At 39.6% G+C, this 23,407-nt stretch overlaps 2 protein-coding genes across 2 annotated transcripts; one reads left to right on the top strand and one right to left on the bottom strand.

Moving 5' to 3' along the window:
* The first annotated feature begins 1,206 nt into the window (after positions 1-1,206).
* On the top strand, positions 1,207-18,245 carry NEK4 (NIMA related kinase 4). Its single transcript, XM_082004389.1, has 16 exons — positions 1,207-1,466; positions 5,026-5,292; positions 6,312-6,509; positions 7,389-7,496; positions 8,170-8,324; positions 9,000-9,141; positions 10,043-10,468; positions 10,909-10,967; positions 11,191-11,323; positions 12,213-12,353; positions 12,748-12,814; positions 13,214-13,320; positions 14,651-14,739; positions 15,384-15,601; positions 17,181-17,314; positions 18,019-18,245. Exons 1-16 carry the CDS (start codon positions 1,374-1,376, stop codon positions 18,109-18,111), a joined length of 2,430 nt encoding a protein of 809 aa, XP_081860515.1. The 5' UTR covers positions 1,207-1,373; the 3' UTR covers positions 18,112-18,245.
* A 1,427-nt stretch (positions 18,246-19,672) lies between these two features.
* On the bottom strand, positions 19,673-21,971 carry SPCS1 (signal peptidase complex subunit 1; the record flags this gene model as incomplete). Its single annotated transcript, XM_082004612.1, has 4 exons — positions 19,673-19,795; positions 20,754-20,840; positions 21,185-21,244; positions 21,936-21,971. The coding sequence occupies 4 exons, from the start codon at positions 21,969-21,971 to the stop codon at positions 19,673-19,675; spliced, it is 306 nt and encodes a 101-aa protein (XP_081860738.1).
* Positions 21,972-23,407: the final 1,436 nt, after the last annotated feature.

Here is a 23,407-nt window from a genome sequence, read left to right as displayed (position 1 = left end):
TAAGGTTCCAATCTGAATGATATGTGTAGATATGTAATGCTTTGTTTACCAATTGTTAATAAATAACCCAGTGTGAAAAGTGGGATTAAACATTAGCATTAGGCATGCAGGAAAAATCAAATACTGAATTTTGAATTTGCATAATCTGCAGAATACTGTTACAGACTTTACAGAATATTTCAGCAATCTCTCTTCGATATAGTATCTCCAAACAGCCATCTCCATACAGGCAACTGAAATTGATCTCTGCTCCAGACTCACCTCTTTTCCAAACGAAAACCGTCATCTTTCTGATACCTTCTTAAGGCTGTCCCTGGCTCAAATTTGTTGCAGCCGTAACAGAGCTTGCAGTCTCTTAAACCCATTTATGCTCTTCAAAATTTACCTTCTGTAATCCTGCATATCACTCAGGTACCTGATTTAGGTATCATTATTTGAAACATGTCCTGACTAGTCCAGAAACTTCCTATTACATGCTTTCCTATCCATTTTCATGGCTGAAACACAGGTTCAAGCTCCCAGAGTCTTGCACAATCAATACCCGTTCAGCCTGCTGCTGCAAGGCCCGTTTTCTTTATTATCTTGACAGCATTAATTATCTCTTCATCTTTTTAACTGGTTTCATCTCCTCTGTTGCATGAAACACAAACTTTGAGGACTGGGAGTTAAATTCTCAAGCGATAGTAAAACATTCAAGTTTACAGAATTTGGGATATTTCCTGGTTTTCCTGCAGTCAGCTTTCTGAGGCGTGCAGCCATGTGAAAGACACAGGAGGATAGGTCCAGGAGCTCCTTTGAAACCAGACTGGAGCTTTTAAACCAGTTCTCTGCTCTATCCAAAGTTAACAGGATGACTCTATAAAGCAGCTGTACTCTGCTTGGCTTCCCCAGCCACCTCATGCCCCAGGGTGCAGGGCAGGGTGGTGGGGACTGCTGTGGTGCTGTGAGGTGGTGTGGCACAGCTGCCCACACGGCTGTCACCATGTCCCTATCCCCACCCTTCCCCGTGGCCCAGCACACCAAGGACCCTCGTGAGAGACTGTTTTTGAGGGGACGGCTTTGTTTCTCGGGCCGTAACAAGAGGGAAACCCTGCCTCACCACGACTGGCTGCCGCCCGCCTCACACCTCCCTCAAGCTCCTTGCCCTCTCTCATCATGGCCGCCTCACCCGCTTCCAAAATGGCCACTGCAGCGCCATGAGGCGCTCGCGCCATAGAGACGTGCGGCGATCCGCTCTGCAGCAGCCCCGGCGTACTCTCTATGGCAGTGGGGGCGCCGTGGGCATCTCTATGGCAGCAGCGGCCGCGCTGCTGGGCGGGCGGGCCCCGAGGGCGCCGGCCGTCAGGCGCTGACCGGACCCGGGCGGCGGGAGGATGCCCCTGGCTGCCTACTGCTTCCTCCGAGCCGTGGGGAAGGGCAGCTACGGGGAGGTGAGCCTGGTGCGGCACCAGCAGGAGAACAAGCAGGTAGCGAGGGGCAGGTCGCAGAGAGGCACGGCTGCGGCCGTGGCCCGCTGTGGGGGTGCCGCTGGGGACGTGGCCTGGTTGGGGGGTGCGACGTGTGGCCCGGTCTTGGCATGTGGCCCTGGCGACAGCGCCGGGCATGACCAGAGCTGTGGCCTGGTGTTGGGGTGCAGCTGTGACCGTGACCTGGTGTTGAGGTGCGGCTGCAGCCCCGTGAGCTGGGCTTGCCTGCCAAGCTATGCCTGTTCTCCTCTCCTGTCTAGGAAGACTTCTGTTAAAGGTGTGTATGAGACTCTTTTGTTTTCCCCCCTTTTAATCAGGGGGGAATTAGTCTCCCTTTTCCCCCTCTTTTTAAAAAAACAAAAAAACAAACCCAAACCCCAACTAAACCGACATCCTCACTTTTTTTTTTCCATTTAAATAAAACTGCTTATTGTTTTTTAAAATGTATAGTGCCTTGTTTTGGGGAGGAAAACCTAGCTTTGATAGCCCTTTGGGTGACAGAAAATACATCTGGCTCTTTTTTGGCATGAAGTAGAAAAGATTGCTCGTGGGTTGTTACTGCTTGTGTAGTGTCTTTAAGACATACACGTGTGTTGGAGATAGAAATGATAGCAAGGATGGAAAAAACAGCTTCTGGTATTGGCTTTTGCTGGCATTGACTCTGCTGGAGGAAGACGGGCCTTGGGCTTGCTATACCAACAGTGGCAGAACCTGGCAAGGTTTTGGTTGCATTAGAGTTGAAGTGCAAGCATTTTGTTCTTTGCCTTTTTGTTGGAAAGTTGAAATAATTTGAAATTTGAACATGCAAGGGGACAAAGAAATGGGAATGGAGAACATCTGCAGAGCAGCACTGCAGAAATCATGGGTGTGAGCCTTATGCCCAGGATTTGGCTAGAGATGATGGGAGAAGCGTTTGTGATCAGAGGGTGCATCCTTTCTGGATGAGGGAAGAGGCTGGAATCCAAAGGTGAATCCCCACAACCCATGGGTTGGGTAGCAGCGATGGCAGCACTTGTTCCCTCCAGGCCAGTCACCGCGGTGCGTAGTCCAATGACCACAAAGAGTTGGTAACCTCGTTGTCCTCAAAGTAAACAGTGCATTGAGGTGACTTTCAACCGTATACAGGTCCTTGAATTTCACCTCTTTGCCATGCTGCTGATCATTAACATTGGCAAGAGCCTTGTTTCCTTATCATTCTTATTTCATCTTAAATATTTGATGTGTTTTACTGTGTTTTATCTTTTGCCAACTTTTATAAATTTTATTCTGTAGCAGGATGATTGGGATTTTTTTGTTGTGGCTTTGGCATAGTGCTATATGTTCTGTGAAAGAAATTATATTTTATTTAATAGTATTTGCTGGTAAATGAATGCTGCTTTTTTTTTAAAAATTCAAGTGGCCCCAGATGTTTAAAACAAAAAAACCTCCAGTTTGTACACAATTTGGTATCAAATAAGGCACCAGAGCATTACAATAGACTTTATGGGAATCTTGCCAGGATAACATGCTCATTAAACCAAATATAACCAATGCCAGGTTTAAAGTTAAATGCATGCTTTTTGCATTTTGGTAGTATATTGTCTGAAGACAGATGCTGATAGAAAGCTAAAAGCTTTTGGTTTCCACGCCCAAAGATACAGTTGTAGTTGGCTTGTCACATAGAACACAAGTAGTTACAGCATTTCTGTTTTATTTTAAGCTTAGATGATGCTGTACACAATTACTTATGTTATATTCCTCTTGGGAGCTGTGCATCATCATAGGTTATAAGAATTGAGGAGCTTGTTTAATATCTAGCAGACTTCTGAAACACAAAATCATGAGGTACTGTTGATTTATGCATAATTGGTTCCCTTGGTACATAGGGGCAGTCTTCCTCAATACTAATTAAATGTGCTGGACTAAATGAATAGGGCCAGCCTGGGAAGTAGACACCCTAAGCAATTGCCAGGGATACTGAAATTGAGTAAGTAGATTATTTTTTTTTTTTTAGGTGTTTAGGTTTAAAAACGCTTAGGTAAGATTAGGGTCAGGTGTATACCATGGCATGATTGTTGCATGGAAAGCTGATGTGCTAAAAGTGGTTACCATAACATTTACATCAGGAAGGGGGCCAGGTCAGGCCTAAAAATTGGTGCTGTGTATGATGAACGTGTGCTATGGGTTTTATTGTCTCATCTTCAGCTTCAATTATATTTTTGCTAAAACTTGGAATTCCTTAGAAGTACATTTGACCTAGTACATATTAGGGAAGTAAGTAACAGCTTTCATATGTAGTTTTAAAAAATTGTAAACCCATCTTAATACAGAATAAAATAAATCTGGGATTGAGCATAAGACCTTTTGACTCTTTCACTATGACCAAGAGTCTATTCCCCTAAAATAGTTACTTTCTTCTTCAATAAGTTTAAGCCTAGATATGCAGAAACTCATAAATGCAACAGACAGTTAAAATGGTTATCTGGTAGTTTTAAGATAAGTTAAAAAAAAAAAAAAGAAATTAGATCTGCTTTCAGGCTTTTGAGAAAGTTAGGGGCACATTGAAAAAAATACTAACTGTACCAGCCCTCCAACAGCATCTCTACTTGCTCTGTTTCTTTTCCTGATGGAAGCTTTTTCCTATTCTCCCATGCTTCACTGTTTTGTAGACTTTTTGTACAAAGCAATGAATCCTAAATCAGTTCTGCCTTGGGGATCTTCTGCCAGGTGCAAGTTTTTGAAGAAAAAAATGAACAGACCTGAAAAGCTCAGCAGCATTATTTTGCACATTCAGAAATTCAGCTCTGTTAGATGTTTCTTGTGAATATGAAAATGGAAAATTTGTAATATAAACATTGAAATTGAGATTTTAACAACTTTTTCTGATCTTCAAATGTATGATCTATGTTTGCCAAAGTTGTGAGATGTTATTGCTTGAGTTTCTCTTTTTTTACAAACAACATATGTTTCATGTCTGAAGAAGCTGAAAAGAAAAGTCCACTGTTCCTTAAAATAAAATGAAAGGACTTGGGCTTGGCTTTCTAGAAGAGAAGAGCAAAATAAGTTCAGCCAGATGACTTTTATCTTAGACATCCATTGTAATTTTTTGCATATGACTGCATATTTTCCTTAATGTTATTATATATTTACTCTTATATACTATAATAACATTATACACTTACTATAAGGTTATTATACAGTTACTATTGAAGTGGCCCATTTTGAGAGTAACTGTGATGCTCAAACGGGTATTTCAGGCCTAAGAGATAAATGATAGACACACATTTAAAATGGGGGAGAAGGGGGAAGATAAATGTGAATATTAGTCAAAAAACCACAGAACACCACAAAATTCCCATGCAGCGTTTTATTCAGGTAGATTAATAGAATAGCCATGCCTGTTCCATTTTTACAACGTAATGGTAGAAGTGATGTATAACCGCTAGACAAATTGCGATCTCTATGCAGAATAATGCGTCGAGATTGCAAATATCTATTTGCTTTAGATTTGGGGAATTTCCTAGGGCTTATGCATAGTTACTTTCATCTCTCATAATGTATCTTGCAATTTCTTTTACAGTATGTCATCAAAAAGTTAAACCTTAAGAATGCTTCCAACCGAGAGAGGAAAGCAGCAGAACAAGAGGCACAGTTGTTATCCCAATTGAAACACCCGAACATCGTCACCTACAGAGAGTCCTGGCAGGGGGGAGATGGCCTGTTGTACATTGTTATGGGCTTCTGTGAGGGAGGAGATCTGTATCACAAACTTAAAGAGCAGAAGGGCAAACTTTTGCCTGAGAATCAGGTGGTGGAATGGTTTGTCCAGATTGCCATGGCACTGCAGGTAAAATCAAGTATAACTTTGTCACCTTCAGATATAAATTTAATTTGTCTCTTTCTGCATTTAAATTTCCGCAGCTGGGCTACAGATTTTGAATTTCAGTTTGGCTGGGGTAGCATCTAAATACGATGGGTATTAGTACATTAAAAATGTTCACAGGTTGTTGCAGTCTAATTAAGTTCCTATTTTAGGTGAGAAATTGCTATCATGTTTTATGTCTATACCTCTGTATCACAGTAACCTCCAGGATTTTTGCAGTTCTAGTCTGACATGCTACTCTGCTTTGAAAGCTTAAATTAAATTTACAAAATGTATCTTAAAAAAAAAAAGGCTTCTTTCAGAAGCATTTTGTGTTCTGTGATTTTGCTGGTGTTTTTTAATGGTAAATTCAGACTACTAATTCATCACTTCTATTAAATCTTATCTCAGCCTGTTGAACTCCAGTATTTGGAGTTTATCAAACTTTAGAGACAATTGTTACAGTAATAAAGGCCAGATATGAATGTTAACACTAAGAAATAAGAAAATGGACAGAAAATTCTGTCTTAAAGTTGCCTGTTGTGGTCAGACATAGGCAAGTAAGTCTACAGTACTGCCTGTTCTTGCTTATTATGATACTAATCTATCCCTATTTACACAAAGCTCACATTGTGTTTTCTACTGAAATTTTATACTAAAGACTAAGAAATGACTGTCGAAAATTGGAGGCAGCAGAAAGTCAGTTAAAATCTGAGTCTTAGCTTTACATTTTTATTTCCTCTTTTCTGCTGGCTTGTTAGAGCTACACAGGGAGATTTTGCTAAAGCAGTGCCAGGTTTTGGGTCGTGTCTATATCGGTCATTCTTAATGTTAATTCACTAATACTGTCTTCAGCAGGGGCACTCATGACTTTGATAGTGATGTTTGTGTCTTTTCTGCGTTTGTATTTTCCCTCTTTGACTTGCCTAATGTGATGTTACTTTTCAGTGTAGAAGAACCAATTGGGAGTTACTTAACTCTATTTATATGTTTTTGTCCCCCAGTATTTACATGAAAAGCACATTCTGCACAGAGATCTTAAAACTCAAAATGTTTTTCTGACACGAACAAATATAATCAAAGTGGGTGACCTGGGAATAGCCAGAGTGTTGGAAAACCAATACGACATGGCCAGCACTCTCATAGGCACACCATACTACATGAGCCCCGAACTCTTTTCGCACAAACCCTACAACTACAAGGTAGAGTATGCTAATGCAAATGTTGTTTCATTAGGCAACTTACTTTGTTTGTCTGAGAGCTTTACAATCTTATCTATTGTTTTTAATTTCTTACCGCTTCCAACTCTTTTTAAAGTCCTCAAAGACCAAACGAAAAAATTGGGGAGAGATTTGCAGGAACCTTTGTTTCTGGAACTGTGTTTGCTGCAGTAGGTAGGAACTCATAGCGTGTGATAAGTTATCACAGCCAAGGTGTTCAGCAGGCTGCCTGGATCTATTACAGTGTGCCAATGTAAACAAAAATATCAGTCTGTGTTAGACAGCTGCATTTTCTGAATTTATTGTATAACATACAGGAAGCTCTGTACTCAAAAGTCTGTATTAGACGTAACAGCAGCATTAAAAAAAAAAAGAAATTTTAAGTAGAGAAATAAGCAGTGCTGCTGTGAATTTAAAATAGAACAAAATAAAGCAAATGTGCTTTTATTCAGTTCCTGCTGCAAACCGCATGTACCATAAATATGAGTGTCTACAATGAGCAAGAGCTGAGGGGAAACTGTTCTCCCAATGAAAAATGAAAATATTTTCATTTGCCAGTTAGAACCAATGTTGTACTTAAAAAGAAAACAAATAAAAAACCCTACAAATGGCAACTTTCTACACTTATCTTCAGAAAAACCTGATGGTATTTGGAAGAAAATAATTTGATTGATCAAAATTAAAAATAAGAGAGTGAGACTGAAGCCCAAAGTTTGCAATGGATTTTGATCTTAATTAGTTTACTATCATTAAAGGACTCATTGAAAACAGGTGACTAAGTCTGGAGAGAAAACTTCTACAATTAATAGAAAGTTCCCAAAGCTTGATTTTTTTTTTTTTTTTTTTTTTTCCTTTTTTCAGTCTGATGTTTGGGCATTAGGCTGCTGTGTTTATGAAATGGCTACACTGAAACATGCCTTTAATGCTAAAGACATGAACTCTTTGGTTTATCGCATCATCGAAGGAAAGGTAAAAAATTCAGAATTTTTTTTTATCTGTGCTTGGATTTTCTGTCTAGAACTTGAGGTAACCATTTCCAATCAGAAATACTGCATGGAGTTAAAAATATTTTGCGTATTACATGCATCGTCATATATACTGTAAGGCTGGTATTTCCTGGCAGTATATGATGCAATATCAGACCCAAGAAGTTACTCATTTATAGATATCGCTAGGTTCTCGTTACCCTTTTGTGTAACTAGTATATTGATTAATTTTCAAAGTTCTGAGATGACTTCCTTTCTTAATTTGCTTTTGGTTTAAACATTGTGCAAAGAAATAGGTCACTATTCATGTGATGCCAATTTCCTGCTAGGCAAGACTAGCTTATTTGAGTGTCGTTACTTGTTTTGCCATATAATGAAGTTAATGTGGACTTATTTTAGATACATATTTATGCCTATTCATCAAACTTTAACTGCTGATAATAATAAAAAATTATGATTAATTCTTAGAACACTTAGAATTTCTAGATTCTGTTTGATGGGTTGTTAAGCACTTGGGTAAATTTCAGGATATGAACAATGGACTATTTTTTATGCAAAATACCGAGCTGAATATAACTGTCATGCATAAATAATCTGGCAGGAGCCTCTATCGACAAGTCTATTAAATAATATCAGGCTTCCCTTTCCTTTCACAGCTACCACCCATGCCAAAGGATTACAGCCCACAGTTGGTAGAAATAATACAAACTATGCTCAGTAAAAAACCTGAGGAAAGACCTAGTGTGAAAAGCATACTACGACAGCCATATATCAAGCACCAAATTTCTTTGTTTTTGGAAGCCACAAAGGCGTAAGATACTGTGATTTGAGTGATTCTATGCAAAATATTTATGTTACTGTGGTCTTTGTTTTACAACTCTTCCTGTTTTTTATAGCAGGATAAAATTAGTTCTGTTATGTGCAGTTACCAAGCATATGAACATATGAGTTTCTTTAGATTCTTTGAGAAATAGAATAGGAAGGAATTAGAATGGAAACTGTTTTTTTCTGTAAGTGCAAACTAAAACTGCAATGGTTAGGATTGCATAGCTTATTCAGAGAGTTAAAATAAATAAAAAAAGTAGCACCAGTATTTTCAAGGAAGTGATGGGAAATATGTTTCTTTCCATATGGTTCTCTGAGGCCATTTATCAGCTGAGAGTTGTAACACCAAGTTCCTTTTGGTATTCATTGATATAATTATTTTTCTTTGTCAGATTTAGTCAATTATTTTACTGCTTCCAGATAGGACTGATCTTGGTGCTATGCAGAACAAGTATATGTTGCTGGCAGAATCTGAGTGGTGTTTTTAAGGTCCTTTTTTAGAGATGAAAATGAGTATGTTGTGCATGGTCTGTTGAAAAAGTTATACTGTCTGTATGTAAGCTGTTTAGTGGAGTGGATTTTTTTTAATTGTATAATCTAAAGAAATATCTTAAGTTTTTTTTGATGGTGACTGAATGAGCAACTTTTATTTTCTTTACAGGAAAGCAGCCAGAAGTCATAAGAAAACAGTGAATTCTAAACCTAAAGATCCTTGTTCTGTAGTCTCAGTAAAGAATGAATCTCACAGCAGGAATGTCACACACCAAAACAACTCCTTTGAGCAAGCCAGGACATACAAAGTTGTGAGAGAGAGATACGTTTTCTTTTTAAAAAAACAAAACAAAGCCCACTTGCTTTTTCTAGAGAAACAACTCAGTTTTATAAAAGTGCGTTGAACATTCGTGAGAACATAGATCTGATTCCTAGCAATGTGTAAAATTCATATTAAGGAAAGAATTGTGTTTAGGCAAGAGTGGAAGTAAATAAACAGCTGTGGATCAGTAAAACTAATTCCCTAACTAATAATAACTAATAAATAATTAATTAGTTATTTATTAGTTGTTATTATTGTCTTAACTCTAAGATGTTAACCAACCAACATCTGGTTTTCCATTTGTGGGTCACTCTGTAAATTACTCATGAAGTATTTGAGGTCAAATATTTGATGACAAGTGGTAATAATTTTTAAATACATGTTTTTTACTGGAAAAAAACTATAGCTACAACCAAAAATTGTTTGTTGTTGGAATTCTTTCCAGTGGTTAGATCAAATCTTTTGTAATGGTTAATCTTGCGCATGCTTTTTATTTTCTGTGATGAGTCTGCTGTTGCGGGTTTAAGCTTTCAGTGCTGAAATACTGAATGTATGTGGTGGAGTACATCTTAAAAACTCTTGGTACTTGTTGGTTCCTGCCGTATGGAAGAGCCAAGGGAGTACAACTTTTCTTTCGTGGTCCTGGTGAAAAGTAGGTGTATTGCATGTGTATAAATCAATGCCTGAAATATGTAATTTGCAAATGCAGCCTGTATCCCTTTAAAAATAAGGGCTGCGGCTTTTTTGAGGTTCTTAATCTGTAATTCATCATAATTTCATTGCAGTTTATGTACTCTGGAATGTTAATGATTTTCCTTCAGTGCTTATTGTTTCCAATGTGCCTAATACCCAAAAGGTGATTAATTTTTTAATTTTCATTTTAATTCTAGAATGAAGAAGACTGCATTATCGAATATAAAGCTACCATGTTTTGTCCCTCAGAGAAACCAGCTGTTGAGTTGGAAAGAAAACCAAGCAATAATGGTTTGAACAACCTGGGAGACTCCTTAGCTACAGTTAGTAAAGTGAATATTGTTATCTTACCATCTGAAAGGATGAAGTATGGAAGTGAGAAGTGTGGCAGTGAGCATATTCCAGGGAATAACAAAGCAAAGTATTTAAATGTTCTAGGGAATTCTAAAGTAACATCCAGTAGCCCACCAGTTGAGGAAGATGGACTACAACAAAAAACAAAGCAAGCTTTTAAAGCTGAAAATGTTGAGTCTAAGCAGTGTTCTATTGATGCTATAGAAGATGATGGTGACACTTTGAAACTCCTGCAGCCTGTATCGAAAGACCAAAACCAAACTGACCTGGTAATGCATTTATGCTTACTTGAAATAGACTTTGAAATAGATTTAACTAATGGCCAGCTCTTAAAATTTTGAGAGCTGCTGCGCATGTTTTTCTGTCACAGTAGGATGCTACTGATGCAATTATTGAGATGCTTAAGTAGTTATGAGCCTTGGCTTCAGACTTGCAAAGGCAACATGGTGAAGTAGTTTTAGGCTTGCATCTAGATGATGGAAATTCTGTTTTTACAGAGAACAACAATTTTCTTTTCTAGTTGAGAAGAGAGATGGTAAGAATAGTTTTGTAACTTCTTTGTTCTGTGTTCTGAATAGGCCTGGCTAATCTCAAGTTGGTCGTGATTTGGATGGGGACCTAATGGGGGTGATTGTCTTTTCATTGCATTTTGGTCTGCAATGAGATTTTTGTACAGACATTTCTAATGAGAAATTGTTATTTATTGTAGAGCTTGGATTCTACTGAAAAGCTGCTAGCACCACTTGTTCCTGTTGTAATTCAAGTAAGGTCCTTCTTTGAAGGTTTAGTAGCTTAAAAATGCTGGTACAGCAAATATTTTTCTAACTGTCTATTAAGTAAGAGTTTATTGTGGTTGTAACTGTGGTATGTTAAGGTGGATGCAGTCCAAATAGTAAAGTGGCCTGCGTTGATTTTTTTTTTTTTTAAAGTGTGTATGTGTAAATCTGGAGATGTCATGTCTACATTTTTAAAAAATACTTTTACTTACTAGTCATGGAGCTTTGGGAGATGCTCGGGAAAAAATTACCTCCCACTTGCAGCCTCATAGTTCTGTGAGTGAACCCTCTCTCTCACGGCAACGACGGCGGAAGAAAAGAGAGCTCACTGAAGTCTGTTCAGAGAAGGTGCAGATACTCAAAAACCAGTTCTCCTCTTTCCTTTAAGACTCCTGCGTTTTTCACCCTTTAAAGATGGGGCCTGTTTTTTTAAAAAGGGTGGGGGTTTTTATGCTGTTCTTGTTTCATATGTATCTGTATAACTTCATTGGTAAAAAAATGCAGAACACTTGAGATGTCCTTTAGAAGCAGTCTGTGTAAATATTTGAAAATCTCAGTAACCCTCACAAGTGTGATGTGGGTGTGCCAGATGGGCACAAGGAAACACAGTGAACTGTGGGCTTTGCCTTTGCTGTGCTACAGTTTTTCCTGGCAGTTTCCATCAGGATGTCTTACTGTTTGCGACTACGAAATACATAGAACCACTTTTCCTGAGTGTTGTGGATAAGGCCACGTGTAGTGGGTAGCAGATTACTAGTATTTTAGAACAGACATGTATAATGGCTGTCCTGAACTTATGAGTGCAAAGTCTGGGAAGAAAATCTTGGCCCTTACCCGTGCACATAAGATGGGGCTCCTGTCAATGCTTCCACACCGAGCAGAGAGATTTCTTTGTGGAAGGGCACTGCCTATGCAAGGATAGAGAAGAGGATGATTGGTTCTCAGTATGATATCCTATTTTTCTCTTGGATTTTGCTATTTGAGGGTGGAGACAGTTGTGGCAAAAGCATTGGCTGAAAAATAGTCTGGGAGGAGGTGGACGAAATGTAGAGATGGGGAGAAGGGAAGTGGATGCAAGCAGAAGTGTGGAGAGGAAGGGATAAAGTTGGGAGATGTGAGGAAGTTACAGTGGGATCCAAAACCTCTGGCATCCAGCCTTACCATGCAAGAATGAGTTCTAACTTGTAGTGTACTTTAACAAAAAACGGTATAAATTCTTGCTCCCTTCTTTTTGAAGTTCAGAGCAGCTTCTCCTCGGCCTTTACCTTTTCCTTCTGATGTGAACGCAAAGACAACACAGAGGTGTGCAGAGCACCATGCTGCTGAAGTCTCTGAATCTGTAAATAGCAGCAAAACCAGTCAAGGTGCCATTTTAAAGGTTAGTGCTGAATAGCCTGTCAGCTTATTTTTGTCTCTTGCTCCTTCTGAGCAGTTTACTCACTGTGCATACACTCAGAGAACAAAGAAATGTATAGCAGTTTCCTACCTAATGGAAGTCCTGTCAAGGTTCTTGAACCTGGTCAGTGTGGGATGAGAAGTTGCCTTGCTGAACCAGGGACATCAGAAGCTCCTTTTCTAGAGTGTATATATAGTCTCATTGGCCAAGACCGTTTTGTAGTAATTAATTAAGCGTTTGTTAGATGATCAGAAGGTCTACTGTAATAGATCTCTCTTCCATGTCAGTTGATAAAGTTTTTTTGCTTTATAGGTGACTAGATAACAAAAATCTCTGTGACAATTGCTAATTAATATCAAATTAACTTCTTTTGAAGGAGCGGCCGTTGTCAGCAAGAGAACGAAGGAGGCTGAAACAGTCTCAGGAGGAAATGTTTCCCTCTGGTAATTTTTATGTTTGCATGTTAGCACTCTGTGTGTAAGTAGGCTGATAACTTCTTTGTGAAGAAATTATAACTTTATGTCTGTTCTTCACTAATATCTTCAGAAAGATGCACTAAGGGTCTAGTTCTGTGTTAAATAAAAATTTCTGTTAACATGTTTGTATTCTTCTGTTCTTACTCAGTTATGTTCAATTGTGTTTAGTGGTGACAACTTGTCTTTGAAATGTACACGAAGCACAGAATATACACCTTTCAGATAGAAGCTTCAGTGTTTTCTCTTAGCAGAATACCTGCCTGCCTGTCTTCTGCCAGGTGATAGACTTTTTCTTGCATGAGCATGAAACTAATTCAAAATACACACAGCTAAATTGTAAATATTGTAAAAATGTCATCCTTCCAGTGATTCCAGCAAGACGAACGTCAAATAGTGCAGTAGTTGAAGCAAAATCACATATGGAAAATCATGTTAAAGTTGCTCAGTCCTCGTCAGATCCCAGTATTTCACAGGTAAACTAGGGTCATCTGCTTTTGAAATATTTAAATGCAGGCACACTTCGGAAAGAAGATGATACTTAAAAAAACCTCTATGTGCAGAAGAAACTCTTAGTCAATAAGAGTGCACACTTCTCTATATATACTGCTTTCTAAGTCCTGGGGGAGAGTACAGATGTCTAATCCACTTTTTTGTTTGAGTAGATCAGTTTAAAATTTCAGGCTTTCATTTTCACTCTGCTTGTCAGAGACGAAGACTAGGGATCTCTTACTTACTGTTACAGGCTCTCTAAATTGCAGTGATTAGTTCACTTTGTAAGGGAAAAAGTTTATCCTGAACTATGCTTTAGTTATAGACTATTCAGTCTGCTTTAAATTTCTATTAACAACACACTATGTTTAGCCTGGTATGTCCAATTTTGCTTTGGTAGTGGTGTTTGAACATTTTTTTTTTTTTTTTTTAATCTGCAGTCATGTTACGTGCATACATCTATGTGCTGGCAATAAGGAATAGTTGCTAGATAAAAAGCAAATAGTTTCTGTTAACATTCTCTTCCTTGTTTAATTGGAAAGTGTTTTTTAAGATCTTAAACACACATTGGACAAAATCCTGTGCAACAATCAAGGGGACATTGTTAATACTAATAAATGCAGAAGAGTAACTGTGAAGAAATTTTAGTCTGAAATTTCAAAGTGTAGGCGCTATTTTCCTCAGCCCAGCACTTGGGTGGAAGGTGTTTTGCATGTTTTACCTACATGTGTATGTTTAGAACTGGTATCTAAATGCAAAAACTTTATCTGCATTCACAAAGTGAGCTTACATAAAGTTAGTACGCACTAGTTGTGTGTGCATATGCTAGTGATGTTTTTGCGTATTATGCTATGCACAGAACCCAAGACTGCAGTGACACAAGTGGTTAAAGTCTCCATGTATTTTAGGGAATGCTGGGAACTTACTGAACTGATAAAAACGTATTTAAATATTATTTTAAAATATGTATTGAAGACCAATAGATGGGCTAAGGGTAATGACTTTGTCAGTTCTTAGCCAACTGTGGTATAAACATATAAGATTTTTAATAGAGGCACTTGAAGCATTTATAGTGGTTAAAACTGCACGACTGAGATGTAATGCTGGTCAAATAAGCAGTTCATAAAGTATATCCTGTGTATTAGCTTATATTTAAAACCACAGGTTACACCTTTTAAATATTATCAAGCCAAGTCTGTTAAAATATGCTTGTTGAAAGAGGTTTTTTTTCTGTGTAAGAGATGTCATTCATGCCGTATTGATAAATTACTTTTGACTGTTAGAATTTTTGTCATTTATTCCCTCTTCACTTAGGGAAAGAGAGTAACCCATTGCCTGTCTGATGATGAGTTAAGCTCTTCCACAAGCTCTACAGATAAGTCTGATGGTGATTCCAAGGGGAAGTAAGTATTTTGCTAATACTGTGCAAGAGCTTTCACTGCTATATTGGACCTTGACTTGAAGTGGAAAAAAATGTCGGAAATTGCTTTCACACTTTATCTCTACATGGTGAGTGCTTGAAGAAGTATGTGATGCATAAAGAAAACAAACTCCATTTAATTGTTGCCCCTCTGTGACTATAAACTTTCCATGCTGAGCTTTCTGGGACACATGAATGTGTACCTCTGCTTTTGTCAACTGTAGCTTCCCAGCAAACCAGTCTTCCAGCATCAAAAGACATACACTGTCAGGACGCATTAAAAGCATGAATTCAAAGGTGCCAATATGCTTCCTTTCCACTGTGAATGAGGCTGAATTTATTTCTGGTTTTGTCAGTGTAAGCAACTTTTCAAAAAATACGACTTGTTGCATTACCACAAGTGCAGCTAGACAGGTAGCAGTAGCTGATAGGATTGTGAATTGGGTTCTGAGCCTTTATTAGATGAAATACTGATAATGTTGTTTTTGATAAAACAGCACCACGAGAAGTAATTTAACATGGAATACTTAGCAGGACCTCACTAAACCTATTGAAAGTCCTCTGAATGCAAGGTGGAAGTTGCATCGTGAATTGTGACTGAATCACATCTTGTTTCCTCTCTACTAGAAAAAGCAGTGTGAATGAAATGAGTGACTTGGTGCAGCTAATGACATGGACACTGAAAATGGACTCTAAGGAGAACTCCGAATACTGTGTCACCTCAACTCCAGCCCCAGAGTTTAAACTTCATAGAAAATATCGAGACACTTTGATTTTGCATGGAAAATCATCTGATGAATTAAAAAAATCACCAGAGGAGTTAAAATTTGAAGAGATTCCTTCAGGTCTGTTGCTCTGTTATTGCTTTAAATGAATGGCTGTCAACGGCTAATAACCAAAGAAAACCTGCTTGTGGGCAACAGAAGACAACCCACTTTTATTTCTTCTCAAGTCTCAACAATGCTTATAGAAGTAAACATCTTTCTAAATAATTTTGTGTGCAAAAGCGCTCTAGTTGTGGTTTATTTGCCAATGAAAGGAATGTGTGATCGATCTGTGTAATTATTAATGAAGTGAGAAAGCTGGTCTGCAATATGATTTTTCCCCATGTGACTTAGAAGCTTACAAAATGAACAGTGGAGTCGAGTATTTTGAAGTAAGGTTTTTAAGTCATTCAAATGATTTGATAGCTGTAAAGCTTTGTGAATTATGGATAACGCTGAAATTGTACACAAAGCATTAAACACAGTGGAGGTTTGTATGAGTATAGAAGTTCATTCTCATTGCAGACTTTGGGCAAGCCTATTTTTCCTACAGATACAGGTGCAAGAATCGAATCACTTTTCATATTTAAGGTCTGGTTTAGACCGTAAGTATGTATATGTATTCCAAAAAGCAAGAAAAAATTGTGTTTGCTATGACTGCACTTATTATGCAACAAGAACAAGTGAAAAAGCTGAGGGTAGGTTTTTGAAGTCTCGGAATTTCTTGTGCTTATTTTTTTTAATTATAAAGTTTCTACTTGTAGCTAGTCTGGTGATAGGCAAAGCAATGGGAGAACACTGGATTTTACTCTGATAAGTTGATTCTGCCTAGCTAAAGTAAAATACATTGAAAGAGTTAGTCTCTAAATAGGTATGACTGAATGGTGCAAATTTCAGTGTTTTGCTGGGTTTTTTTTCCTGTCCATTTTTCTCACTTTGAAGTATTACATAGTGAGATCCTCCAGCTATTTACTTACTACCATTTGGGATGACAGGGCTACTGCGTTTCTAAGCTGAAACATATTTTAATTAGATCAGGTATTTTATTTTCAGTAGGTGATCTATCCTATGAAAGAAGTGTTGGTGATTTCAGTGATTAAAAGAGCAAGGTACTGTTCTCAGTTCTGTTCCTAATGGAGACCTCTCCTTATAAAATTACTATCTTTTGGCAGCTTCAGCTGAGGAGTAAAAGTTTCAAAGGCTGTTGAGACAAACAGGCAGATGGCAGAAATGATGCCATTAGTGTCTTACAGTGATTAATTTTTTTTTACACTTGCTGTAAGTACAAGTGATTGAATTATTAAAATATTTGGGTGGTGGTATAGTATTAGAGAACAGTACTTTTCATTCAAATAATATTTGTAATATAGCATACAGGAACTGCCTGAAGTGAAGTTAGAGGGACCTAACTGTGCGAACCGTGTCTGCATTGACTTTGTACTGTTCAGTGTCTTGAGAGTTAGCATCCGAGTGCTTCCGATTCACCGTATTTGTTGATCGTTCCAGCTACCTAGTTCAGATAACTTTATTTCATGCAAATGGTCAGCTGGAATTCTGGGGCAGTACTTACAATGTCGTCCCATGTTCTTCTCCTGCATAGAGTATGAAAATTGACTATAGTGAAAGTAATCATTACTGCATTCATATATTTTTTTAATAGATATTTTATCAGTTCCTGACAAGATTAGGAGAATGGTTGAAATCCTGAGATCTGATGTGGTGCAAGGATTGGGAGTGAAACTTCTTGAGAAGGTGTACAGCATCATGGAAGAAGATGATGAAGTGAAAAGAGAGGTGAATGTTTTCCATATTAAAATTGTTTAATTCCTTTATAAACCTAGATAAATGAGCACGGTCTTTCCCTCCCTATCCCCCTTTTTTAGATATTGATATAGTACTACAAACTTTGATCCCAGAAAGTGTTTATGGGAGGGCCAAAGTATATTGTCATTTTCAAGCTTTAAAAGTTTGATTCTGAATGTGGACTGTGTTCAACCACAAATTCTTCAGAAAGCATAGGAGCTTTAGAATTGTACCATGGTCCCTGAGTTTATGGAAGATGCAAGGGATGCAAATAATTTTACTCTGTGGCATTTCTTCGGTAATTTCTTTTGAACCATAATTTTTTGCCTTCACATTACTTTGCCTAAAGCCCCTTATCTCCTAAGTGAGGAGCGGTTTAATGTCTCTTCCTAATAGAGTTGAGTGAGCAATACCTCCAGCTCATGTGATTCAAAACTTGGTTACAAATAAAATACTGCATGGGTAAGTATGACCTGTGAAAATCTTATTTATATTTTAACTTGTTGGGTGGGATTTGGAACTCTTGCCTTCAGACAACAGAGAGTCTTCCATCTTTCTTCCCTCCCATCTATGTTGTCAGATTTCACATACTGCTTTCAGTTGAGTGCTTTGGTATTTTTTTGTTAATGGTTTTGCAGTTCCTGCTTTTTTCAATGTCAATAAGTTTTGTGGGACTTTTTGTGTGTTTTAAATAGCTGCAGTTGCGGGAGCATATGGGAGACAAGTATGCAAGTTACAGTGTGAAGGCACGCCATCTGAAATTTCTTGAAGAAAACGTGAAGTTCTGACCAGAATTTTTTCCTCAGAGAAAAGGACTGTTTTGTAGCTCATGTGATAGATTGGACCAGCTTACAAAGCGTGTTTATCCATTGACCTCCTTTTCTGGAATAAGGAGGTAAACTTGCAAAAAAGTTAATAGTTTGTAGTAATATTTTTCATGTTAAAATGTGAACCAGGCTATCACTTTCTCAGAAGAGAAACTGTTTAGTTTAGTTTTTATTCTCTTAATGAAACTTTAAAAAGTTGCTTTTTATAAATGCAAAGGGGGATGGATACTGACTTTTGTATACAAAGGAGTGTAAAAAAAAATGTTTTGATTTGAATTTGTCATAGCAAAAGTTTTTTGGTATGGTCATATACTAAATATGGTAATAAAATCTATGCCAAGGCTATGATGTAAGAGGTTATAAGCTATTACATCAAATAGTTGTGAAAATTTAGCAGGCAGAAACAATTACTAATTTTGGTAGCACAAAGAGCCCTCCAGGTTCTGTAAATTGCCAAGGTAAAGTGCTGAAGGGGATAACTGTACTGCTTCTAAGCAGAGCCTTTGCTTTTGTGTCTTATTGCTAAGGCAATCACCAAGGTGGTGGAAAGAATTTGGTAACTGGATAAAATAAGTCTGAAAACCTTTGAAAGGAACAAAACCATGGTTACCATGGTCCCAGCTGGAGAAATCCCATTGCCTTACACATACTAATTCATTTTAGGAATGAAAGTGCCTAAGGCCAGGGTCACTTAGAGAAACAGGTGTCTTAGCTTTTCCCTTTCTTTGCATCTGGATTGTGTTGCTACACATGCCCAGGCATTGTCATGTACCATCACTACAGAAAAAGCACATGTTCTTTTTAAAGGATAAAGAAGTCAAAAGGTAATTGAATTTGTAAAATAAAATTTTAAATGCACAACCTGTCTCTTTCCCTGCCTGTAGCTTAAATATTGTAACCTCCAGCACCTATGTGGGAGACTAACATGACAGTCAGGAGTAAAGAAGTGAAACACTGATGGATCCTGCTGCCTCTGTCATGTAACATAGATGCTCAGGTTACAAGGTTTCAAGCGCTATTGTGTTATATAGGGTCAAGATGTTACTTTCTCTACCCAGGCAAATTTATTTTAAACAAAAAATGCCACTCTGCAATCTCCCAGGGCACTTTCCAATTCTTAACGTTTTTCAGAATTGTTTTATGGTACTTGTTACAACCTGCCACTGCTGCTAGCTTCTTTTACACATGGTTAGAAATATAATAAGTCCAGCCGTATGTTATGTCTTAGGCTATGGCAAGAGCTTAAGGAGACTTGATTACATTTGCTATGTTCCTTGTTTACTAAAACACTTAAGTGAGATGTGATCTCCAGTAGCCTTCTAAAGTTAATCGCCCCACACCTGCCTTCTCAGTAACTAACTTCACTGAAACTCCAGCCAAAATGCTCTCTGCAGATCTTGGTGTACTCATGGTAGTATACAAAGTAGTAAGAAAAACCACAAACACTAAGCCAAGAAGTATCTCCCAGTGGAAATGCATTTAACAAAATTTAACAAAGTAACAGCATGAAGAACCACACTTTTTAGCATTTAGCATGTCTCTTTGGCTTTCTGTCTGCTGGCTTCTTTTCTTCTGTTCCTGACTCTTGGACAGGTAGCCACTTCAGAGGATTGCGACGGTACATAGGCCACGGAGGGAGCGTTAGCTTAGAAAAAAGGAATTAAGTCAGAACACGTAAATCAAGATGCTAGATAAATGTTGTGTACAGCTTGTGTGGAAAACCTCATTCTGTAACTATTGTACTATTAGTCTTCAGAAAGTTCATAAAATTTCATACTATAAAGATACATATATATATATATAGTCTATATTGTATACTACATAGTCATGCTTAAGTAAGCATAACTAAAGGACCCCAGCTCATTGCAAGGAGGATAACGGCACCCACCCTGAAGAAAAAAAGGATACCCCTGGACTACAGAGGGAATGCCAGCTTCCTAGCCCCTCTATCACCTCTGTGAAACCCTGCTGTTATCTAGCATCATAGCTAAGTAACTGTAGCAAGACTCCACAGACATTTAGATCAAGAAAAAAACAGATGGATGATAATGCCATAGAATTATAGTGGCTTTTCAAAACAATAGTGTGTGTGTTATGTAATGATTGGTCAAATCCTGTTGTATCTGAATGCTTGAAAGGAATAAGAACCATGTGTAAAACCGCATTTGGTGTGCTCCAGTTGCATAGGACACCTCACGTGCATGAATAGGGAATTACGCGTAATTCTCTACTTTGCATTCTAGCCTCTCTCCTCGGTTGGCATGGGCCAGCTGCAAAACTTTCATGATAAGCTACTACTCTACGGAAAGCCTTAATGTCTTTTCTGCTATCAATGCTATCAGCTTGACTTCAAAGAAACATTTGAGATGAAAAACTAATTCAAAAGCAGTATTAAATTGCAGTGTTCTCCAAAATTTTACTAGCATCTGAGAAAAGGCACTTACTGGCTTGTAAAGCATTTTGATCAAAGAAAGTACAGGTATATATTCACAATCTGAATTACATAGCAAACATTTGTCTGTGCTTGACAGCCCCTTAATTTAATGATTGTTTGAGGTTAAATAGTGCATGTATTTTCTGTTTTGGGGAAAAAGAATTCTTACCAAACATGATAAAGCAAATCCAGCCATAACTATGTAGACAGTCCATCCAAACTGTTCAGTGATGTATCCATAGATGAAACCAATTATCTGAAAAAATTAAAAAAAAAAAAAACTTCAAACAAGCAAAAACATTTCCCATGCCATGATTAAGTTGAGGGGTTGTGGGAGAAGTTAAGTAGAAAGAAAAATACAGGTTTTTCAAAAGCACAGTCTCTCGAACGCACTTTCTAACCTTGTTTTAAAAATTGTAGGCCATTAATGAAAGTAAAAAAATGAAAGAAGAAAAGTCTTAATCTGTGACAGCCCCTCTGATTTTGTTTCAAGCTTTTAGTGACCCAGTTAAGCCAAACAATCAGAAGAAAAACTCTGTTTGTAAGAACAGAAAACAAAATAAAGTCCTTTGTTATCACCCATAGTTCTAGTGTACTTACTGCAGAGACAAGAATGATTCCTTGAAAAATCTGTTCTGCTAATTTTTGGCCCTTGTAGTCCTGTTGAAAGAGATTTTTTTTTTTTTTTGGTCAATTACCCAAAACACAAATCTACCAGTTAAACTCTTTCAGTTTAGAGCCTAGAGTCAGCCTGACCACAGGTTCTCAACTTTTTTGTTCAACTTTCAAAACAGACTGGAATTATTTTTCTTAAAGTATCTGGACTTCAAGTGTGAAAGAAACTCTTAATTCACTTAAAACCTCCCCTACAGTCTTAACCACATCAACTAAAAATAAAAGCAAGCACTCTCTGTTCAGGATAAGTAATGCAAGTTCAAAATATCATTCTAGTTAGCTTAATATCACTATGTAAAAGCCATAACACCACAAAAGAGAGTATATGCTTATGTCTGTCACCTGTGTTTAAATGACTTCAGAAAACGTGGCTCTCAGTGTAAACATTTAGCCTTCTGGCTGTATATAGCACAGACAGAAAAGTATAGAGGGGTCTCCGTTGCACAGCTGTATATTACCTTCATTTTGCAGTACATTAATGCTCGACTTTTCAGACCAAAAAGATCAAAATTATACGGAGTAGCACCCCGCAGCCCCAACAGCAGTTCCTCACAGGCAGGTACCAACACCGCATGGAGGAAGGGGAACGCCACAACCCGCACGCAGCCGTGTCGCCAGTAGCGACAAGGGGACGAGGGCCCGGGCACGGCCGGGCCTCCCGCGGCGGCCGCCCTACCATCTGCGTGGGGATGGAGCGGAAGATGTTTAGCATGGCGGCGGCGGAGAGGGGCTCCTCGCGGTCCTCCTCCTCCTGGTCTTTGTCCTGCTCCTCCTCGTAGTCGTCTCCCTCGTCCTCGTCAGAGCTCGGCGGCGGCTGCCGGCTGTCTGCGTCGCCCTGGGAGGCGGCGGGCCGGCTTGGCGGGTACCGCTGCTCTGCAGGACACCCGCCGCGGTGAAGCAGGACCGGAAGGCGGCTGCTGAGCTGGCCGGAAACACGCCCCCTTCGCTCCGCCCCGTCCTCCGTCAGCCCGAGGTGGCAGCTTGCTGCCTCAGCTATCGGCTCTGCGCCGTCATCGCCGCCGCCGCCGTCCCGGTCCCCTGCGCCGTCGTTGCCCTGCGCCGCCATCGGAAAACGGCCGGCGCGACGCGGAACGCTGTCTCCCTGGCAACGGCGGCTTCGATCCTCAGGACCCCTGACTGAGGGGACTTCGCCGGCAGGTGTGAAGCGCCATTAGTGTCGCCTGTCCAGAATAGACGCAGACTTGGCAGCCTGCGGGCGGCCCTTCCCGCCCAAAGCTCGAGCTTTCCTGGCAAAATCGTCGGTAGCTGCCGCAGCCCCGCTAGTGCAGCAGGGCGGGCGCGGCGCGGCCTTCGCTCCTCGGGACCATCAGGCATCGTAGCGGACACCTGCGGCCCGTTGGGCTGCTGGTGGGTGGTGGCGGCCGCGGGGGCGCCGCGCGCTGCCGAGGTGGCAGTTGGCGGCGCGGGCGGACGGTGAGGGGAAAGGGGCGGGGGCGGGGTGTGTGTACCTCGGTGGAGGAGAGCTGGGCTCGGCCCTGCTGGCCTCGGAGCGGAGCTCCTGGGGCCGCCGCCTGGGCCTGTGCCTCCCGCGGGGGCCGCGGAGGAGGAGCTGCGCGGGAGCTCTGCCGAGGCGGCGGCCCGAGGGAGGGCGGTTTGTGCTGCTGGGCCACACAGCTCTTGGAGGATGCAGTGAAACGGGGGGGAACAGTCGTGTGCACGGCTTACTGTGTGTAAGCCGCGCGACCGGAGTGACTGAAATTGTGGCAGTGTAGCGATGAGCAGGTGTTAAGAGTATTTTAGCGTGGGTTTGTGTTTGTGCTGACTTTAATTTCTGGAAAAGTCTATTTGTAAGTGCTTTTAGCACAGGCTGCTGCAGTGTCACTGAAAGGCAGAAGTTGTATATATGTGCGTGCACCCTCAGCACCGCTGCCGCAGGGACTGAGGAGCACCGCAACGTGCTTGATTGTAATGCGAGACGTGGGGTTGTACTCCTGTAAACTAAGGCTACGTGTCCTGACTGACTCCAGTAGCGCTGTAGGCACACGGCATTTGCTTGTTGTGCTTCGTAAATGAATCTTCCCCACGGGAGAAATGCAACAGCGGAAAGATGATGGTTATATCTGACACATAAAACAGTCACAACACAGTCTGCGGTATCTTAATTTGGAAATTTTGCAAGTGTTTTAA

This window comes from Phaethon aethereus (assembly GCF_964289735.1).
Source record: "Phaethon aethereus genome assembly, chromosome: 11".
Taxonomy (NCBI): domain Eukaryota; kingdom Metazoa; phylum Chordata; class Aves; order Phaethontiformes; family Phaethontidae; genus Phaethon; species Phaethon aethereus.
The sequence above is the reverse complement of the archived record's forward strand: the minus strand, read 5'-3'. Positions and strand labels throughout refer to the sequence as shown.